The following is a 19,544-nucleotide window of genomic DNA, read 5'->3' on the forward strand; positions in this document are numbered from 1 at the left end:
AACAGGTTATAGAAGAATATTTATTGACAGGGAGGGACTTTCTCAATATACAGCTACATTTTTAAAAAGCAAGCCAGAGAACTTTAGTTTGATATCCATTGGCAATAATGACCTAATAAATAAATTTTTATTTTTAAATTTTTAAAGATTTATTTGAGAGAGAGAGGGAGAGGGAGAGATGGAGTACATGTGAGTGAGGCAAGGGGCAAAAGGAGAGGGCGAGAGAATCCTCAGACTCCCTGATGAGCACAGAGCCTGATGCAGGGCTCAATCCCAGGACCCCAAGATCATGAGCTGAGCCAAAACCAAGAGTCGGCCGCTCAACCAAATGAGCCACCCAGGGGCCCCAGTAAATTTTTAAAAAACCGAACTCACAAATAGATATCCAAGCAGATCTCAGAGACATTGTGGGTTTGGTTCAGACTACTCTGATACAATGAGTATCTAGTAAAGCTAGTCAAATTAACTTTTTGGTTTCACGGTATATACAAAAGTTATGCTTACATGATATGGTAGTATTCTCTAACGAAATATGGATATACTTTAATTTAAAAATACTTCATTGCTAAAAAATGCTAATTGTCATCTGAGCTTTCAGTGAATTGTGATCCTTTTTGCTGGTGGAGGTTCCTGCCTCCATGTTGATGACTCAAGGTTGGCGTGCTGTGACAATTTCTTAAAATATGACAACAAGTTTGCCACAGAAATTGAGTCTTCAAGAATTATTTCTCTATAGTATGTGATGGTGTCAGGTAGCATTTTAGCCATAGAACTTCTTGGAGTCCATCCTTTCAAACCCTGCTGCTGCTTTATTAGCTATGTTTATGGAATATTCTAAATCCTTTGTTGTCATTTTTAACAATCTTCACAGCATCTCCACCTGGAGTAGATTCCATCTCAAGAAGCTCCTTTCTTTGCTCATCCATAAGAAGCAACTCCTCATCCATTACAGTGTGATCATGAGATCACAGCAGTTCAGTCACGTCTCCAGGCTCCACTGCTTATCCTAGGTCTCCTGCTATTCCTACCACATCTGTAGGTACTTCCTCCACTGAAGTCTTGAACCCCTCCCTCAAAGTTATCCATGAGGGCTGGAATCAACTTCTACCAAATTCCTGTTCATATTGATATTGTGACCTCTTCCCATGAATCATGAGTGTTCTTAATGGCATGTAGAATAATGAATCCTTTCCAGAAGGTTTTCCATTTACTTTGCCCAGATACAGAGGAGTCATTATCTATAGAAGCTATAGGCTTGTGAAATATATTTCTTAAATAAGACTTGAAAGTTAAAATTACTTCTTGATCCACAGGCTGCAGAATTGATGCTGTTAGTATGAAAACAACATTAATCTTACTCTCATCTCCATCAGAGTGAGTGACCAGATGCGTTGCCAATGAGCAGTCATATTTTGAAAGGAATCCTTTTTTTCTGAGATGCAGGTCTTAACAGTGGGCTTAAAATATTCCATGAACTATACTGTAAACAGATGTGCTGTCACCCAGGCTTTGTTGCTCCACTTACAAAGCACAGGCAGAACAGATGTAGCATAATTTTTAAGGACCCTAGGATTTTCAGTGGTCAAGAAAGACTGCTCCAACTTCAAGTCCCCAGCTGTATTAGCCCCTAACAAGACAGTCAACTTGTCCTTAGAAGCTTTGAATCCAAGCATAACTTCTCTTCTCTAGCTATGAAAGTCCTAGTTAGCATTTCCTTCCAACAGAAGGCTGTTTTGTCTACACTGAAAAATCTGTTTAGTGGAGCCACCTTCATTAATGATCTTAGCCAGATCTGGATAACTTGCTGCAAACACCTACATCAGCACTTACTGCCTCGCCTTTAACTTCATGTTATAGAGATGCCTTCCTTCTTAACCCTCACAAACCAAACTCTGCTAGCTTCAAAACTTTTCTTCTGCAGCTTCCTCATCCTTCTCAGCCTGCATAGAGTTGAAGAGAGTTTTAGGGCCTTGCTCTGGATAAGGCTTTGGTAAAAGGGAATGCTGTGGCTGGTTTGATTTCTATCCAGACCACTAAAACTTTCTGCACATCAGCAATAAAGCTGCTTTCACTTTCTTATTCATGTTCACTGATGCAGCAGTTTTAATTTCCTTCAAGAGCTTTTCCTTTGCATTCACAATTTGGCTCACTGGCACAAGAGGCCTAAATCTTGGCCTATCTTGGCTTTTGACATACTTTCCTCTAAGTTTAATTACTTTTAGTTTTTGATTTAAAGTGAGAAATAGCAATTCTTCCTTCTACTTGAATACTTAGAGGCCATTTTTTTTTCCTAAAGATTTTATTTATTTATTCATGAGAGACAGAGAGAATGAGAGGCAGAGACACAGGCAGAGGGAGAAGCAGGCTCCAAGCAAGGAGCCTATGTGGGACCTGATCCTGAGTCTCTAGGATCACGCCCTGGGCTGAAGGCAGCACTAAATCGCTGAGCCACCCAGGCTGCCCCCATTGTAGGGTTATTGACTTAATTTCAATATTATTATGTTTCAGGGAGTTGGGAGATCCAAAGGATAGGTGAGGCAGGGAATAGCCAGTTGGTAGAGTAGTCAGAATGCACACAACATTTATTAAGTTTGCCATCTTATATGGGCACAGGTGGTGGCATCCCAAAACAATTATAATGGTAACATAAAAGATCAGTGATCACAGATCACAATAACAAATACAATAATGAAAAAGTTTGAAATGTGAGAGTTATCAAAATGTGACACAGAGACACAAAGTGAGTAAATGCTGTTGGAAAAATAGTGCTGACTTGTTCAATGTGGGTTGGCACAAATCTTCAATTTGTAAAAAAAAAAAAAAAAAAAAAAGCAGCATCTGTGAAACACAATAAAGGAGATATGCCTCTAGAGGTCTAAAGGACAACACTATAATGTTGGTGATTTTTCTCTGGGTGGTAGAGATATTGGTGACTTGTACTTTTGCTTTATACTTTTCTGTGTTTGCCCAGTCTCCTGCATTGAGCAAGTATTTTTCCACAAGTATGTATGTTCCAAAAAAGTGTTTCAAAAAAATTAGTATTTCTTATCAACTAAAATTTATCCTTTTTAGTTCCCATAACAGCTTAGTGTAAATTTACCAGAAACCACGTACATTTCCTGGTATAAAGATTTGGCAACAAGCAGCTCACTGGTATGAGCAGGGAGATGAAGGAGAAAGAAATATGCTCAGCCCACCATCACTTTTACGTCATTCATTTATGGAATGCCTGTAGAGAGAAGGCCCTCACTTCTCTGCAATAGAAAAGCAGGTGCTGGAACTCCCAGGTAAACTCTTCCATACTCCTCTGTATCATACCTACCTGTGTCAGGTAGTCAATCAGAGCTAAATGTGCCTTCTCCAATTCAGCCCCCGACAGCACTGGCAGTGGGTTAGGATACTGCAGTTGCTTTCTGTAGTCTGTGGGCAGCAGGTCTGGGTACAGGCCCATCACATGGGTAGGATCTACACAGAGGTAAACATGATTTCCCAGAAAGAAGCACAGCAATTTGAGGATCAAATAAAACAAGACTATTACTATAGCAAAATAAGTTCCAGATTGATTTTTTTTAAGGTTTTTTTTTTTTTTAAGTTATCTCTATACCCAACACAGGGCTCAAATTCACAACTCCAAGGTCAAGAGTCTACCGACTGAGCTAGCCAGGCACCCTCAGACTGATTTTTTTTTTTTTAAAGAATGCCTCTAAGTTCATAAAGACTCAATGAGCTCTATACTTATATAATTTGAGCACTATTTATATATACATTTCACTAAACCAGTACAAAAATGGCTTGACTCCATATTCCAAGGTATACACACATACACATATGCAGAATTAGAACTGAAAATTTACAAACTGTCTGAAAGTGGAGGAGAAAAAATTTTCTGCTAAGACATTAAAGCTGAAAAGATCAATAGCCTTAAAAAATAAAAGAACTGTATGTCAAAAAAGGAATATGACTAAAACAAATTATTATTATTAAAACAAAGCCAGACAATAGGCTAGGGCATATATTTGCAGCATATATGATAAGAGGCTTATAATTAATTATTTAAAACATAAATTGATAAAGAGATTTCATCAGATAACAGGCAAAAGACATGAACAAATGACAAGAAAATATAAATAAGTGGGAAAACATCCTGTCACATTAAGAATCAAAGTAGTACATTAGTAAAGTTAGTAAAAAATTTTTTATATACTACCCGGTGCTTGCAATATTATGAAACTGAATCACTCTTACACTGCCAAGGCAAAAAAATATTGCTTCCTCAATAAGGAAAAAAGCACTTGGACCCACTAATCCCACTTCTAAGAGTTTGCCCTAAGAAAACAATCTATAAGATGGAAGGGAGAAGACATCCGATGAACAGGTCATGTAGGGAGCATTATTTGTAACAGTGCAATTCTGGAAACAATGTGGAATTCCTTCAGCAGCAGACTATAGTCTATTTAACTAAAAGACTATAATACAATCATCATAAATTATAATTATAAAGTACACACAGCAACATGGAAAAACACTAACAATATTAAGTAACAAAAGCTGTAACAGCACATACAGTCATGATTATAATTATATTGAGATGTATATATGTGGAAAAAGCTTGGATGAAAAAGACAAAACGAGAATCAAGATCTAGAGTAAATTTTTCTTCCTTTAATACTTTATTTTTTTTTAAGATTTTATTTATTTATTCATGAGAGACACACAGAGAGAGAAACAGAAACATAGGCAGAGGGAGAAGCAGGCTCCACACGGAGAGCCTGATGTGGGACTTGATCCCCAGGACTCCAGCATCAGCCCTGAGCTGGAAGGCAGCCGCTTAACCGCTGAGCCACCCAGGCGTCCCGCCTTTAATACTTTAACAAATGTTTGGTCCTAGCATTACTTGATTTTCATTTAAAAAAAAAAAAAAAAAGTTGGAGGAACAAGAGAAGGCCATGTCCCTCCTACAAGGAGCTGAGCTCCAGGCCAGCAGACCAGAAGAAAAATTCACAATCTTGCCTTGAACCCTCCAGAACCCATAGTGTTCCCAAGGAACCTGGGTCACCATATTTCTGCCAAGCCAGGAAGACTGTGTTCCTCAAAATCTGAGAATTATGATAATGTGAAAAAGACACTCATGACAAGTGCCAACTGAATGGGGCAGTTGGCAGATCTATGTGATGGCCACACAGAAGCACAGTCTAAGAAACGAAGATAACTGCTGGGGACCTGGAGTGAATATATGGCCCTTGCCTAGGCTTTGTCAGCCCCCCTCATCACAGAGTCTACAGATATGGCTCTAACCGTATCGCTCTAATTAAAATCTTGTGATGTCACCTGAAGCCTACAATACAATGTCCAAATTCCCTCGCAGTATTCAAGGTCCTCTAAAATTTGGACCCAACATCTCTTTCTCATATGACCTATTAAGTACCACAAACCTCACACTGGACTGTGGCTCACAGACCCTCAGCCATCACTGGGTCTTCCTGTCGCCCTCCTTCCTTTACACTCTGCTTTTCCTTCTACCTTCCAGAGCCCAGTCACCTCCTCTCTCTTCCTCTTAAGACCTCCTCACTTACTTCTCCACAATCCTGAAGAACTCTTTTACACTTGTTTCACAATGTTTTACTGAATGGTTTTACATGCAAACTCTCTGTGGACATATAACGGGTCTTATTTATCTGTGAAGCCCAGAATTGAAGGTAGAGCTGGCACTGACAATGCTTACCTGATTTGCCTTTGGGCCACATGTTCACTGAGTGGAGGATTATATCATACACTGAATCCCAGTAATACAGACTAGTAATTGACAATGGGATTATATTCCTTATGCAGATCAACTGCATATTCCTTATGCTGATCAACAGATCAACTCTGCTCTAGCCACATGGATCCGGCTGCTCCTGGACCACACAAGGCAGCATTCCAACCTCACCACCGTGGCACTAGCCATTCCCTTTGCCTGTAGGGCACTTCCCCAGACATCTGCCACTTCATTAAATAGCTTCCTTGAGACCCTAATTTTTCAGATCTTATCTTTCCTGATCTTATCTTAAATTGCAATCCTAATTCCTATTTTCAGTACTCCTTTCCTGATCATCTTATCTTAAATTGCAATCCTAATTCTTATCTTCAGTACTCCTTATCCTTCCTATCTTCAGTACTTCTTATCTCTATTCCTCTGCTTTGTTTTTCTTAGGACTTACCACTTCCCAATATATATATATTTTTTATGACAGTCACACACAGAGAGAGAGAGAGAGAGGCAGAAACATAGGCAGAGGGAAAAGCAGGCTCCATGCACCGGGAGCCCGATGTGGGATTCGATCCTGGGTCTCCAGGATCGTGCCCTGGGCCAAAGGCAGGCGCCAAACCACTGTGCCGCCCAGGGATCCCCCTTTTTTTTTTCGTTTTTTTTTTATTTGACTTCCCAATATATTATAAATTTGCTAATTTATTTTGTTGTCTGCACTCTATCAGAATATAAGCCCCATTACTTGGTACCCAGAATAGTCTTCAAGGCATGATAGAAGCTTGATAAAAATTTTTACTAAGTAATGAATATATATAGTATGTGAACCAATTCAAGAATCTAAGGCTCAATTTCAAGATCTAAATATGGATTTCAAGAAATTTAAAAACTGGGTGCCTGGGTAGCTCAGTCGGTTAAGCGTCTGCCTTTGGCTCAGGTCATGAACCTGGGATTCTGGAATCTAGTCCCATGTGGGGCTCCCTGCTCAGTGAGGAGTCTGCTTCTTCCTCTGCCTCTCTCGCTCCTATCCCTTCTCATGCTCTTTCTCTCTCAAATAAAATATTAAAAAATATATAAAAACTATCTTATTCACATTCTTGCCATTCCATGCATCATGCTTGACCACCAAGAGTCCAAAGCCCCATGGCCTCAATGCAGTGTCTTATCAAACCCTAGTACAAATGCCTATAGTACTTACCTTGCTATCTTGCACTAGAGCTTTTTATGCATAAGCTGTGGGCTGCCGCAAGTAAATAACTCTAAAATATGGTTCTTAAACATTTTAAGGATCTAAAACATTGGGGGATTTGATAAAAAGTACTGATCCTCTCTTCAGAAAAACTCATGTATGAAAAATATTTTACATTAAGTCTAGGGTGGTTTACAAACTTGATAAAGCCCACTTAAAGGTCGTATGTCCCCAGCGGGAACAGAGCTTCTTCCTCATTCACAAGGGGTAGAAATAGGCCCCCCTTATAAGAAGCCTATCTGTGGAACAAGTAAAGGGAGGGGCAGGAAAGCAAACCTGGGCCCAGTCCACCCTACACTATGGGGACCAAAGGACACTGGGCCTGGTAGTATATTCCAGCCATCTGGCTAGCCTCCCTCTGGCTCAGAAGAAACATCCTTCCACAAAACTTTTCTGCTCCTATTCCATGCTTCCAAAACAGTTTTCTGACTTGGCATCCCAGGTACACTCTGTTCTGCTACAACTTGAGTTTCTTTCATGTGAATGAGTTCATGCACAGCTGGTAAATGGGAATGATATGAGGCATAAGTTGTGTTGAGGGGGGCACCTGGGTGGCTCAGTCAGGTAAGCATCTGCCTTTGGCTCAGGTCATGATCCTGGAGTCTTGGGATCAAGCCCCACATTGGACTTCCTGCTCAATGGGGCGTCTGCTTCTCCCTCTCCCTCTGTGCTCTCTCTCTTCCTCTCTAGTAAATAAATAAAATCTGAAAAAGTTGTGTTGGTTTGTATACAAATTTCTCTAGCTTGTTAATGTTTTGAAGTGACCAGGCAAGCTTCTTCACAATTAAAGAGAAAGCCTTAACTACACAGGAAGACCTTAAAGAAAAGAACTGAAAGTCCTATAGAAATGACCTCTTTTAGAGCAAAGAGTGGCTGATGAGAAGCTTCAAAAACCACTATACTTCCTATTAAGTTAAACCACCTGGAAAAGCTGAGAGTAAAAATAAAGCAAGGATGTTCCCCACATATTCATTTTTTGGGGGGTCTCACAAAGAAGTCTATATCCAGGATTAGACTTTTTATTTTGATGAAACTAGTTTTTATTAGAAGGAAATATTCTCAAAGATGTGTATCTTAAAAGAAAAAGCATAGCCTCAGGATTTAAGGCTGCAAAGCATTGACATGCTGAGTACCAAAATCAATAGGAATTTAATTTTAGTAGGACTGTTATTGTTTTCATTAGTATTCCACATAAAAGACTGCCTATGTCTTGAGTGGTCTGTCTCAACCTCATTTTTCCCATAAGCCCTGTTATTTCCCATGAGTATTTATTATAGAATATCAGGTTTTGCTGGACCACATTCAAGGCATCATAGCAAAAATGCCTGTACCTCAATATACATAAAAAGGAGTGCCTGGGGTGCCATGTATGAACATTCCAGCCACTGGAAAGAGACCTAGCCTCTCTACTGTAAATAAAGGGATAGTGGAAGTCTGTGTTTAATGGGTGGGACCAGATATACAAGATGAGGACTATAAATATATAACCACTGTGGCCATCCACAGGATCCTGTGAGGCACAAGGATCAACTGAGATGAGCAGAAACTTTCCCTGGTCTCAGACATCCAGCACCATTTCTCCCATGCTTTCCAGTTTCACCTCACTCCATTAGGTCCAACCAAGGCCAAACCCATGTGTTACCTGTGCCAAGCTTAGCAAAGACCTGCATGGACTCATCAAAACGCTTCTGGCAGAAGAGGTTGAAGGCATACAAGTTCTTGATGTGATGGATCTGTTGCTGCTTTTCGCTGTCTGAATCTTCTTTCATTTCCTAGTAAGAGAGTAGGATAGGTAAGAGCTCACTCATTCAACAAATATTTATTCAGTATATACTATGTATCAGACAACATCCTGGGAGGTCCACATGCCAAAGTGTACAAGACAAGCCACATGGCATGTGCCCTCATGGACTGTCCTAACATTCTAACCACAAGACTGAGAAGAAACTATGCAATTACAAGGCAACAGAGTTTCTACAAAATACCTGAGCAGTACTCCTGAAAACTGTCAAGGTCTTGAAAAACAAGGAAAGTTAAGAAACTGTTACAGATTAAAGGACACTAAGGAAACACAACAACTAAATACAACGTAATTTCTGGATCTGAAACTGGAACAGAGAAAGGGCATTAACGGGAAAACTGGTGAAAACTGAATAAAGTCTAGAGTTTAGTTTAAAACACAAAAAAATCAAAACTAAAACAAAACCAGCGTGAGGTCAGAAGCACATGGGAGGGGTACCCAATCTAGTCTTAGTGGTGGGCCTGAGAAGGAAGCCAGGAGGAATGTGACCTGAGACACAGGGCCAAGCTGGAGTTGGCCAGAGAAGGCCAGTCAGCTGATAGAGGGGAAGAGGACAGCACATGTGTGATGCCCTAATGTGACAGAAGGAACATGGCATGCTCAAGGAATGAAGGGCATTTAATGTAGCTGACACAGCTGTGAACAGTCCTGTTTGCAGTAAGAGCTAACTTAACATGGCTATTTATTATCTTTCTTTCTTCCTTATAACCTTTTGGTCCTCTTACTTTCTTTTTAACCAATCTTTACTACATTTAATTTCTTCCTTCAAAATGTCTTTGCATTTTCCCCCTTCTTTTCTTCTCCTGTCCTGTAGCTGTCACTCTAGTCCAGACCACCATCACCACATGGCCACACCCAGTCTAAAGCCCTCTTGGTGCTTTACAGGCTTTCAGAACCTGGCACAGCCTCCTTCTCTAGCTTATTCCCAGACACTCAAGCATCACTCTCCACTCCAGTCAGGATGGGTTCCAAATCATTTCCACACATTTTCACTTCTTCAACTTCCTCAGGCTCTTAATGCTCCCTGTTTTCCCACCTGATCCTGATATCACTTATTCAGCGGTCCACCCGTGGGATGCCTTGTCCAGACCACAGGGAACTATACCCTGGCTAAAATTTTGCTCCACATTTGGTCAATGGTGGAGTTTAATATGTACTCGCCCTCTCAAAGTTTCATGTATGTTTTTTGGTTTATTTATCCCAGATAGGTTCCTCAACAGCTGAGATGTTATCAACCAACCTTCTTTCATGATAGCGCGGAACATCTAGCAAGTACAAGTCTAGAAAAGAGAAGGAAAAATGGAAACCCACTTGCACCTATTCTACCGAAGATTAAACACACAACCTGCAGCAGGAAGATCCCTGTAAAGACCCAAGGCCTTCCTGTGAAGAAAATAGATATTAAAAAAGCTATGTGCTGCATGATACCCTTTAAACTTCAAAAACTAAGTAACATATTCAAACACACATATATATGTAATGACTAGCAAGAAATCAACTTTTAAAATTTATTAACTCCAGTATAATTAACATAGTGTGATATTAGTTTCAGGTGTACAATGTAGCGATTTAATTCTTCCATACAACACTCTATGCTCATCACAACATGTGCACTCCTTAGTCCTCATCACCTCTTCCCCCACATGCCCCCACTCACCTCCCCTCTGGTAACCATCAGTTTGTTCTCTACAGTTAAGAGGTCTGTTTTTTTGGTTTGTCTCTTTTGTCCTTTTGTTTCAGTTCCACAAGTGAAATCATATGTATTTGTCTTTCTCTGACTGATTTCACTTAGCTTTATATCTTCTAGTTCCATTCATGTCATTGTAAATGGCAGGATTTCATTCTTTTTTGGCTGAATATATATTCCACTGTATATATACACCACTCCTTTATCCATTCATCTATCAGTAGACACTTACATTCCTTCCCTATCTTGGCTATTATAAATAATGCTGCAATAACCATAGGGGTGCATATATCTTTTTGAATTAGTGTTTTTGTATTCTCTGGGTAAACATGCCTAGTAGTGGAATTACTGGATCATATGGTAGTTCTGTTTTTAATTTTTTAAAATATTTTATTTATTTATTCATGAGAGGCACAGAGAGAAAGAGAGGCAGAGACACAGGCAGAGGAAGAACAGGCTGCATGCAGGGAGCCCAATGTGGGACTCGATCCTGGGTCTCCTGGATCAGGCCCTGGGCTGAAGGCAGTGCTAAACTGCTGAGCAACCCGGGCTGCCCTGTTTTTAATTTTTTAAAGAACCTCCAGTTTTCCACAGTAACTGCACCAATTTGCATTCTGACCAACAGTTCACGATGGTTCCTTTTTCTTCACATCCTCACCAACACTTGTTGTTCCTTATGTTTTTTATTTTAGTGATTCTGACAGTTGTGAGGTAATATTTCATTGTGGTTTTGATTTGCATTTCCCTGATGATGAGTGATATTGAACATTTTTTATGTGTCTCTTGGCAATCTGTACGTCCTCTTTGGAGAAATCTCTGTTCCTGTTTTCTGCCCATTTTATAGTTGGATTATTTGTTTTTTGGGTGCTGAGTTGTAGAAATTCTTTATTTTGGATACTAATCCTTTACTGAATGTCATTCATATTCAATAAATTAATTCTCCCATTCTGTAGGTTGTCTGTTAGTTTTGTTGATGGTTTCCTTTGCTGCACAGGTTTTTATTTGGATGTAGTCCCAATAATTTATTTTTCCTTTTGTTTCCCTTGTCTGAAGGTACACATCTAGAAGAATATTGCCATGGCCCATATCGGAGAATTTAATGCCTTTGTTCCCTTCTGTGATTTTTATGGTTTCAGATTTCACATTTAGGGGACACCTGGGTGGCTCAGTGGTTGAGCCTCTGGCTTTGACTCAGGTCATGATCCAAGGGTCAGGGATCCAAGACAAAACATCTGGCTTTGACTCAGGTCATGATCCAAGGGTCAGGGATCCAAGACAAACATCAGGCTCCCTGCATGGAGCCTGCTTCTCCCTCTGCCTGTGTCTCTGCCTCTCTCTGTGTGTCTCTCATGAATAAATAAATAAAATCTTAAAAAAAAAAATTTCACATTTAGGTCTTCAGTCTACTTTATTTTTGTGTATGGTGTAAGAAAGCGATCCAGTTTCATTCAGCATGTTGCTGTCCTGTTTTCCCAACACCTTTTGTTGAAGAGACTGTTTTTTACCCATTGTATAATTTTTGCCTACTTTGTCGCAAAGTAATTGGTCATATGATCATGGCTTATTTCTAGGCTCTCTATTCAGTTTCATTGATCTATGTGTCCATTTTTGTGTATCATATTGTTTTTATTACTACAGCTTTGCAGTGTATTTTGAAATCTGGCATTGTGATACCTCTCCTCCAGCTTTGTTTGTTTCCTCAAGAGTGTTTTCACTATTTGGGGTCTTTTGTGGGTTACATACAAATTTTAGTACTGTTGGGTTTTGATAAGGATTGCATTGAATCTACAGATTACTTCTGGTAGTATGGACATTTTAACAATATTAATTCTTCCATTCATGAGCATGGAATATTTTGCCATTTGTGTCATTAAAAATTTTCATCAATGTTTTCAGAGTACGGGTCTTTCACCTCCTGGGTAAGTTTATTCCTGGGTATTTTATCTTTTTTGGTGCAATTGTAAATGGGATTGTTTTCTTAATTTCTCTTTCTGCTATTTCATTGCTAGTGTATAGTAATGCAACAGATTTCTGTAGATTGATTTTGTATCCTCCAACTTTACTGAATTCATTTATTACTTCTAGTTTTTTGGTGGAGTCTTTTGGGTTCTCTATATACAGTATCATGTCATCCGCAAATAGTGATAGTTTTACTTCTTCCTTACTGATTTGGATGCCTTTTCTTTCTTTTTGTGTCTGACTGCTTTGGCTAGGACGTCCAGTACTACATTGAATAAAAGAGTGGACAACTTTTTCTTATTCCTGACCTTTGGGGAAAGGTTCTCAGCTTTCCCCACTTAGGATGATATTAGCTATGGTTTTTTCATACATGGCCTTTATTATGTTGAGGCATATTCCCTCTAAACCTACCTTTTTTTTTTTTTATCATGATTGGATATTGTACTTTGTCAAACGTTTTTTTCTGTGTCTATTGAAATCATTATGGTTCTTATCCTATCTCATATTGATGTATCACACTGACTTATTTGCAAATCAGGAAGATTTGCAACTCAGGGAGAAATCCCACCCTCACAACCCAGGAAGAAATTCCACCTGACTGTGGTGAATTTTTTTTTTTTTTTTTTTTTTTTTTTAATGTACTGTTGGATTCAGTGAGGTAGTGTTTCATTGAGGATTTTTGCATCTATGTTCGTCAGGGGTATTGACCCAGGGATATTGTAGTTCTCTCTCTTTTTTTTTTTTTTGGTAACATCATTATCTGGTTTTTAATGGTTTTAATGCTGGCCTCATAGAAGGAATTGAGAAGCTTTCCTTCCTCTTCTATTTTTTGGAATAGTTTGAGGAGAATAATATTAACTTCTTGAAATGTTTGGTAGAATACATCTGTGAAGCCATTTGGTCCTGGACTTTTGTTTTCTGGAAGTGTTTTGATTACTGATTCAATTTCATTGGTGATAATCAGTCTGTTAAAATTTTCTATTTCTTCTTGATTCAGTTTTGGGAAGCTATAGTTCCTAGGAGTTTATTTACATCTTCTAGATTGTCCAATTTGTTAGTATATAATTTTTCATAATATTCTCTTATAATCCTCTTCGTATTTCAGTTGTGTCAATTGTTATTTCTCCTCTTTCATTTCTAATTTTGAGTCTTTTCTTTTTTCTTTTCTTTTTTTTTTTTTTTTTAGTCTTTTCTTTTTTGATGAGTCTGGCAGTTTATCAATTTTGTTGATCTTTTCAAAAAATCAGCTCCTGGTTTCATTGATTTGTTCTACTTTTTTTTTCTTGGTTCTATTCCATTTAATTCTGCTCTAATCTTTATTTCCTTCCTTCTGCTAGTGTGGCGTTTTGTTTGTTCTTCTTTTTCTAGCTCCTTTAGGTGTATGGTTAGGTTGTTGTTTTGAGATTTTTCAGCAAGAAACACATTCTTAAAGAGCATGATAAACACAAATTTAGGAAAATGGCTGTGTCTGGAGGGGAAGCAGAAGGATGAGATGGGGAGGAACATATAGATTATATAAATTGTTTTTCTTGGGTAGGATGGTGGGTTACTGGGTCTTTATTATTATCTTTTTAAAGATTTTGTTTATTTGAGAGAGAAAGTGAGAGATAGCATGAGTTGAGGGGGAGGAGCAGAGGAAGACACAGAACCAGACGCCCTGTTGAGCAGAGAGCCCAACATGGGGTGATCCCCGGACCCTGGGATCATGACCTGAGCTGAAGGCAGATGCTTAACCAACTGAGCCACCCAAGCACCCTGATATTATTTTAAAAATGAAAATAAAGTAATTTAGGGCAATGAATGAGTGGCAAAAGTAAAATAAATAGTAAGATACTGAAATGAAATGTCTCAAGACAGAAACTATCTTTATGGCATATTAAATATGTCTAACAGTTAAGGCTGGATCCAAAATGTACACATCCTACAATGGAATATCACTCAGCCATTAGAAATGACAAATACCCACCATTTGCTTCAACATGGATGGAACTGGAGGGTATTATGCTGAGTGAAATAAGTCAATCGGAGAAGGACAAACATTATATGGTCCTATTCATTTGGGGAATATAAATAATAGTGAAAGGGAATAGAAGGGAAGGGAGAAGAAATGGGTAGGAAATATCAGAAAGGAGACAGAACATGAAGACTCCTAACTCTGGGAAACGAACTAGGGGTGGTGGAAGGGGAGGGCGGTGGGGGTGAATGGGTGACGGGCACTGAGCGGGGCACTTGATGGGACGAGCACTGGGTGTTATTCTGTATGTTGGCAAACTGAACACCAATAAAAAATAAATTTATTATTAAAACAAACAAACAAACAACAACAACAACAACAAAACAAAATGTATATATCCAGGCAGCCTGGGTGGCTCAGTGGTTTAGCGCCGCCTTCGGCCCAGGTTGTGATCCTGGAGACCCAGGGTCAGGTCCCACGTTGGGCTCCCTGTATGGAGCCTGCTTCTCCCTCTGCCTGTGTCTCTGCCTCCATCCCTCCCTCTCTCTCTCTCTCCCTCTCTGGTTTCTCATGAATAAATTAATAAAAAAATCTTTAAAAAAAAAAGCAAAAAAAGAAAATGTACACATCCAAGATAAATGTTGCCCTTCAAAAGTATCTACCACATGCAACTATAAACACAAATTCCAAAATTTGTGACCACTGTTTTCCTTTCAGAAATAATTTATAATATACTCTAAAAACAATGCTTTTTAATATTATCTTCAAAAAAAAAATCTTCTCTTTTACTAAATTAGGACTGCCCAGTTTAATGTCTAGGATCAGAATGACCTTTGATTGTTTCCTCAAAACAAATCCACTCTCTACAGACAATAATCACCCCTGAGGATATTTAAAAGAGTAAGACAAGAGTCAGAAGTCAGTCTCCAAGAAGTGTGCTGGCAATGAGAGAATCACCAACACAAAAGCATGGGCGCTATGAGGCTGTGCATATCCCGTGCAAACATTCAAGGACAGTGACAGCCATAAATATAAGAGAGCAGCCCTACTGAATGCAGCAACTTGAGGTGATTACAGAATACCTGAAGAAGGCCTGCTTATCCAAAGACAGGGATCTACTGTTGAAAGAGATTTTGAAAAGCCCTCTAGTTGTTACATTCAATCAGACCATAGTTTTACTTTCTGATTGTTATTTTAATGCTTGCGCCTTCTTTAATTTTTCAAGGCTGTAACATATCTATTAAATTATTTTATTGTTTTATAAATTCTAACAGGTCCTATTATAATTGGCATTCATTCTACATTTGATAGATAAACAATCTGAAAAAGCAAAATTACTTAGAGTTAAATGGATATTTAATGGCAGAGTCAAATCCTGAATCCAGGTCCTCTAATTTTCAGCTCTGTGCTTATTGTACCAGTCCAAACTAAATATAAACAACTAAATCAAAATCACCTACTGTGGGGAACAATGAAGAGGTAGACTCACAGCCAAATCTCAGAAATAACACTTACTGCGAGCTGTAGAGCCAATTCAAACTGCTTGTCCTGGAGAAGCTGTTGGATTTGGGTTGCCATGGGGACAGGAATGAGTCTCCAAACAAAATGATTGCTAGCCACATAGATTATGTTTGATCTGGAGGCAGGAATAAGAATATTAGCAAAAGAGCACAGGCTTTATGATGACTTAGGTGATTTTAAAGCTTTGCAATAATATGGCAGCTACAGTAAACAAATTCCTTACCCTCCAGAGGTAATGAAGCGGGGCCTTTGCAATTCAATGCTCTGGACCAGAAGCCTTGGCTCAAATGTTCGGATCTCCACATATCGAGGCAAAACTGCAATGATGTAGGGAGGCTGGTGCTCTGCACAAGAAAGAGCACTTTGAGTTGTGGATCTGGTCTAAGGTTTATGGACTGCTTCAGCTTCCCATTTCTAAGCTGCATTCAAATAGGATCTCCAGATAGTCTACTACTCAAATAACAAGCCAGGATCCTATGCTGTGATATCCAAAGGAAAAAAATTGTTTTGTCCAAGTGACACTAAGAGAAATCTCGTGCACAAGAAGGATGCATCCAGCTTTGGTGAGAATGACCTCATCCCACTCCTACCATCTCCTTCAAAGAGCTGAAAGCTTCTGCTCCCTTTCTCATCATAGAGAGATTAAGGCCAGCTGCAGCTGCCCTTACCAACACATCAGGGGAGAAGAAGATTATGTGACCTCTTCTTTCATTTTCTTAGAAGGGCAAGAGGAAGGCAACTTCTTTTTTCCCTAAAATGAGGCTAAAGAAAGAGTTCCACATTTCTGGCCACGGTTATTTCTGCTGGAAATTTTCACAGGGAAAGATGCAAAACTCCACCTGAGCTTAATGGTTCACAGAGAAAGCAGCTGGCTGGCATTCTCAGCGTGGCAGTTCTCTACCACTTATATGAGGTCTCTGGAGTCTCAATCACAGAAACAGAAAGTAGAATGGTGGTCACCAAGGGCTACAGGAGGAAGAAGAGGGTTGTTAATAGATATGGAGTTTTATTGTTGCAAGATGAAAGTTCTGAAAATCTGCTGCATGACAACGTGAACATATGTAACTAATGAACTGTACCCTTAAAAATGGTAAAGATGATAGATTTTATGGTTTGTTTTTTTACCAAAATTAAAATTGAAAAATTTTTAAATGTAAAAAAAAAATCAGTAAAAAATGAACCACTAGATGGCATAATTATCATACAGAAATTTAACTTCCAAGAATATATTCATAGTTTCTTAGTGTGGCTAACTTGCTATGGATTTAGTTTTCTCATTTATTTCCTTTCTTTCTTTCTTTTTAAAGATTTTATTTATTTATCCATGAGAGACACATAGAAAAAGAGGCAGAGACACAGAGGTACAAGCAAGCTCCCTGCGAGGAGCCTGATGTGGGACTTGATCACGGCCCCCAGGATCATGCCCTGAGCCAAAGGCAGACACTCAACCGTTGAGCCACCCAGGCGTCCCTCTCATTCATTTTCTGACAAAAAGTTTTTCGTATTATATTTGCAACTTATACTCTAAATACAGTAAAAAAAAATTAAAGCTGGAAGGGAACTGGCCTAAGTAACAGTCCCATCACTTTGAATGCTATTGCTGTTATTAATGTTGGTATTTTTCATCTTACAAAAAAATTTAAAAATGTTTTGTATTGATTTTTTTACTTTACTTTTTATGCTGGCCTCATTTTTAAAAGCTAGTATAATTCCCTTTAGTGTTAATTTGTATAAATATGTAAACTTTCTCTCTCCTTTAATCTGACCCACTTTAATATTAAAGGTCTAATTTAATTTAAAAAAGTAATCTTTAATAGAAAGGCTTTTGATTGTCATATCGTATCATTGTCCCATCTCCCCCAATCTTTGACAACAGAGATGGTCTGAATCTCTTTGTATCTTCAAAACTTGGCAGAGTGGGTGGTAAATAGCAGACATCTAATAAATGGAAGATAATGACAGTGATTCATCTATTCAGCAAGCATTTCCTAAATGGCTAGGTTTCAGGCCCTACTCCAAGTGGATCAAGACATGAGTCCAGAGCTCACAGAGCTCCTACGTGAGCAGAGGAGACAGACGACTCCTTGCATCCAGTGGGACAGTGTGGGTATCATGACAGAGAAACCTGAAGGGCTGTGGAAGCACCAAGGGGGAAGTGACTCATTCTGCCTGCGTGTCAGGAAGACTTCAGAGAGGAAGTGCCACTGAACAGGGCCTTGTCATATGAGTAGGACAGTGCTGGGCAGAGAAGAAAGGAAGAGGCAAGAGCACGGGTGATGATGGCTCGGTGCAGGGGCGTCCAAGATGACTGGAGCCTAAGTGAGGTGGTCAAGTTGGGAGCAGAGTATAAAGGAAGTTTAAAATGCACACCGTTGAGGAAGTTTAGTCTTCATCCTGTCAGACGGTGGTTCTCCTAACCTGCCTAGAGAGAACGCCCTGCCCTCTCCTTCCCTCAGTGTGTTAAGGCACAGAGATATTTTTAAGAAACACTGCCAAAGGCACTGGGTGCTAACAAAGCTTATAAAACAGGAACTCTAACACTAGGGAAACAGAAGCATACTTCAAGCATATTACACATATCTCATCACTTCTCGCACAACTCCTCTTCTGAAGGGAACACAAGGGTCCCCCAAAACACCATGAAGCTTCCCATGAAGCTCTTAGCCTTTCAAACTTGTTAATAAACATAATCTTGGGCCTTATATCATCTTTTTTGTTTATCTTCCTTCTGATCTGTTCATCTCTAGCCATCACCACAATAATTACCCTGGAATATGATGGTTTTTACCAAAACACTCCCCCAGTTAGAATCTACTGGCCTCTCAGGCCTTTGCAGCCTCTAACAACCGGCCAACCCTCATTTCTCTGTAATTCAGACCACCTGCTCTACCCAGGTCAATCTCTATAATGCTCCTTCACAAATTAGCATTTCCAATCACCTTTCAGACTATTTTTCTGCCTAAAATGACAGGGACTTTTCTTCAAGCCAGATAATAAACTCCCTGCCCAGTCTAGTCCAATCTTACATATGTAATGAAACTTCTTATTGGCAAGCTGAACTCTGAACGACTGAATCTCAACCCATCTCTGAACAACTGATAAAGCAATGCCTTGCTTTATCTCTTTATCCAAGATGTAATCCTTACCTCCCCAGCTAGAGTCCTTAAAGATGGCATGACTGCATGCTCCACTCCACAGCAGTAACGATTTTTAATATGCTCACTCTTTTGACTGAAAATAAATTGCTGCAAGAGTGGTCACACACCGTTTCAGCAGTACCACTGCTGAGAGCCTGAGGCAGAGGTAGGAACAGAAACACCCAACAGGTAGGCCAGAGACTGCCTTTAGATGCAATCTGCACCTCCAAGCTACAGGACAACAGAAGCAATAAACATTACATCAAAAGCACCTCAATACTGGGTTACATGTATTACAGGAATAAATAAATAATTTCCACTAATTTCCAAATGTGGTCTATCTGGCAAAGGACACAATAAAACCATTACAAAGAGGCAAAATAAAAAGGAGCATGAAGTAAAAATATATGGCAGTAGACAATCACTTCCTAAAACATGTAACTCTGTTTATATTTTTCCCTCTCTGGGACACAACCCAGCTTCCTAAAAA

At 39.2% G+C, this 19,544-nt stretch overlaps 1 protein-coding gene across 3 annotated transcripts in view; it reads right to left on the reverse strand.

Moving 5' to 3' along the window:
* VPS39 (VPS39 subunit of HOPS complex) overlaps window positions 1-19,544 on the reverse strand; it is a 46,934-nt gene that overhangs the window by 10,222 nt on the left and 17,168 nt on the right. For all 3 annotated transcript variants that reach the window (XM_025998530.2, XM_025998531.2, XM_072738380.1), the window contains exons 9-12: window positions 16,141-16,261; window positions 15,912-16,032; window positions 8,638-8,767; window positions 3,323-3,465 (exon numbers count right to left, since the gene is read on the reverse strand). In XM_025998530.2, coding sequence (XP_025854315.1) covers window positions 3,323-3,465; window positions 8,638-8,767; window positions 15,912-16,032; window positions 16,141-16,261 — 515 coding nt within the window. The remainder of the gene's footprint in view (window positions 1-3,322; window positions 3,466-8,637; window positions 8,768-15,911; window positions 16,033-16,140; window positions 16,262-19,544) is intronic.

This window comes from Vulpes vulpes, chromosome 15 (genome assembly GCF_048418805.1).
Source record: "Vulpes vulpes isolate BD-2025 chromosome 15, VulVul3, whole genome shotgun sequence".
Lineage (NCBI taxonomy): Eukaryota > Metazoa > Chordata > Mammalia > Carnivora > Canidae > Vulpes > Vulpes vulpes.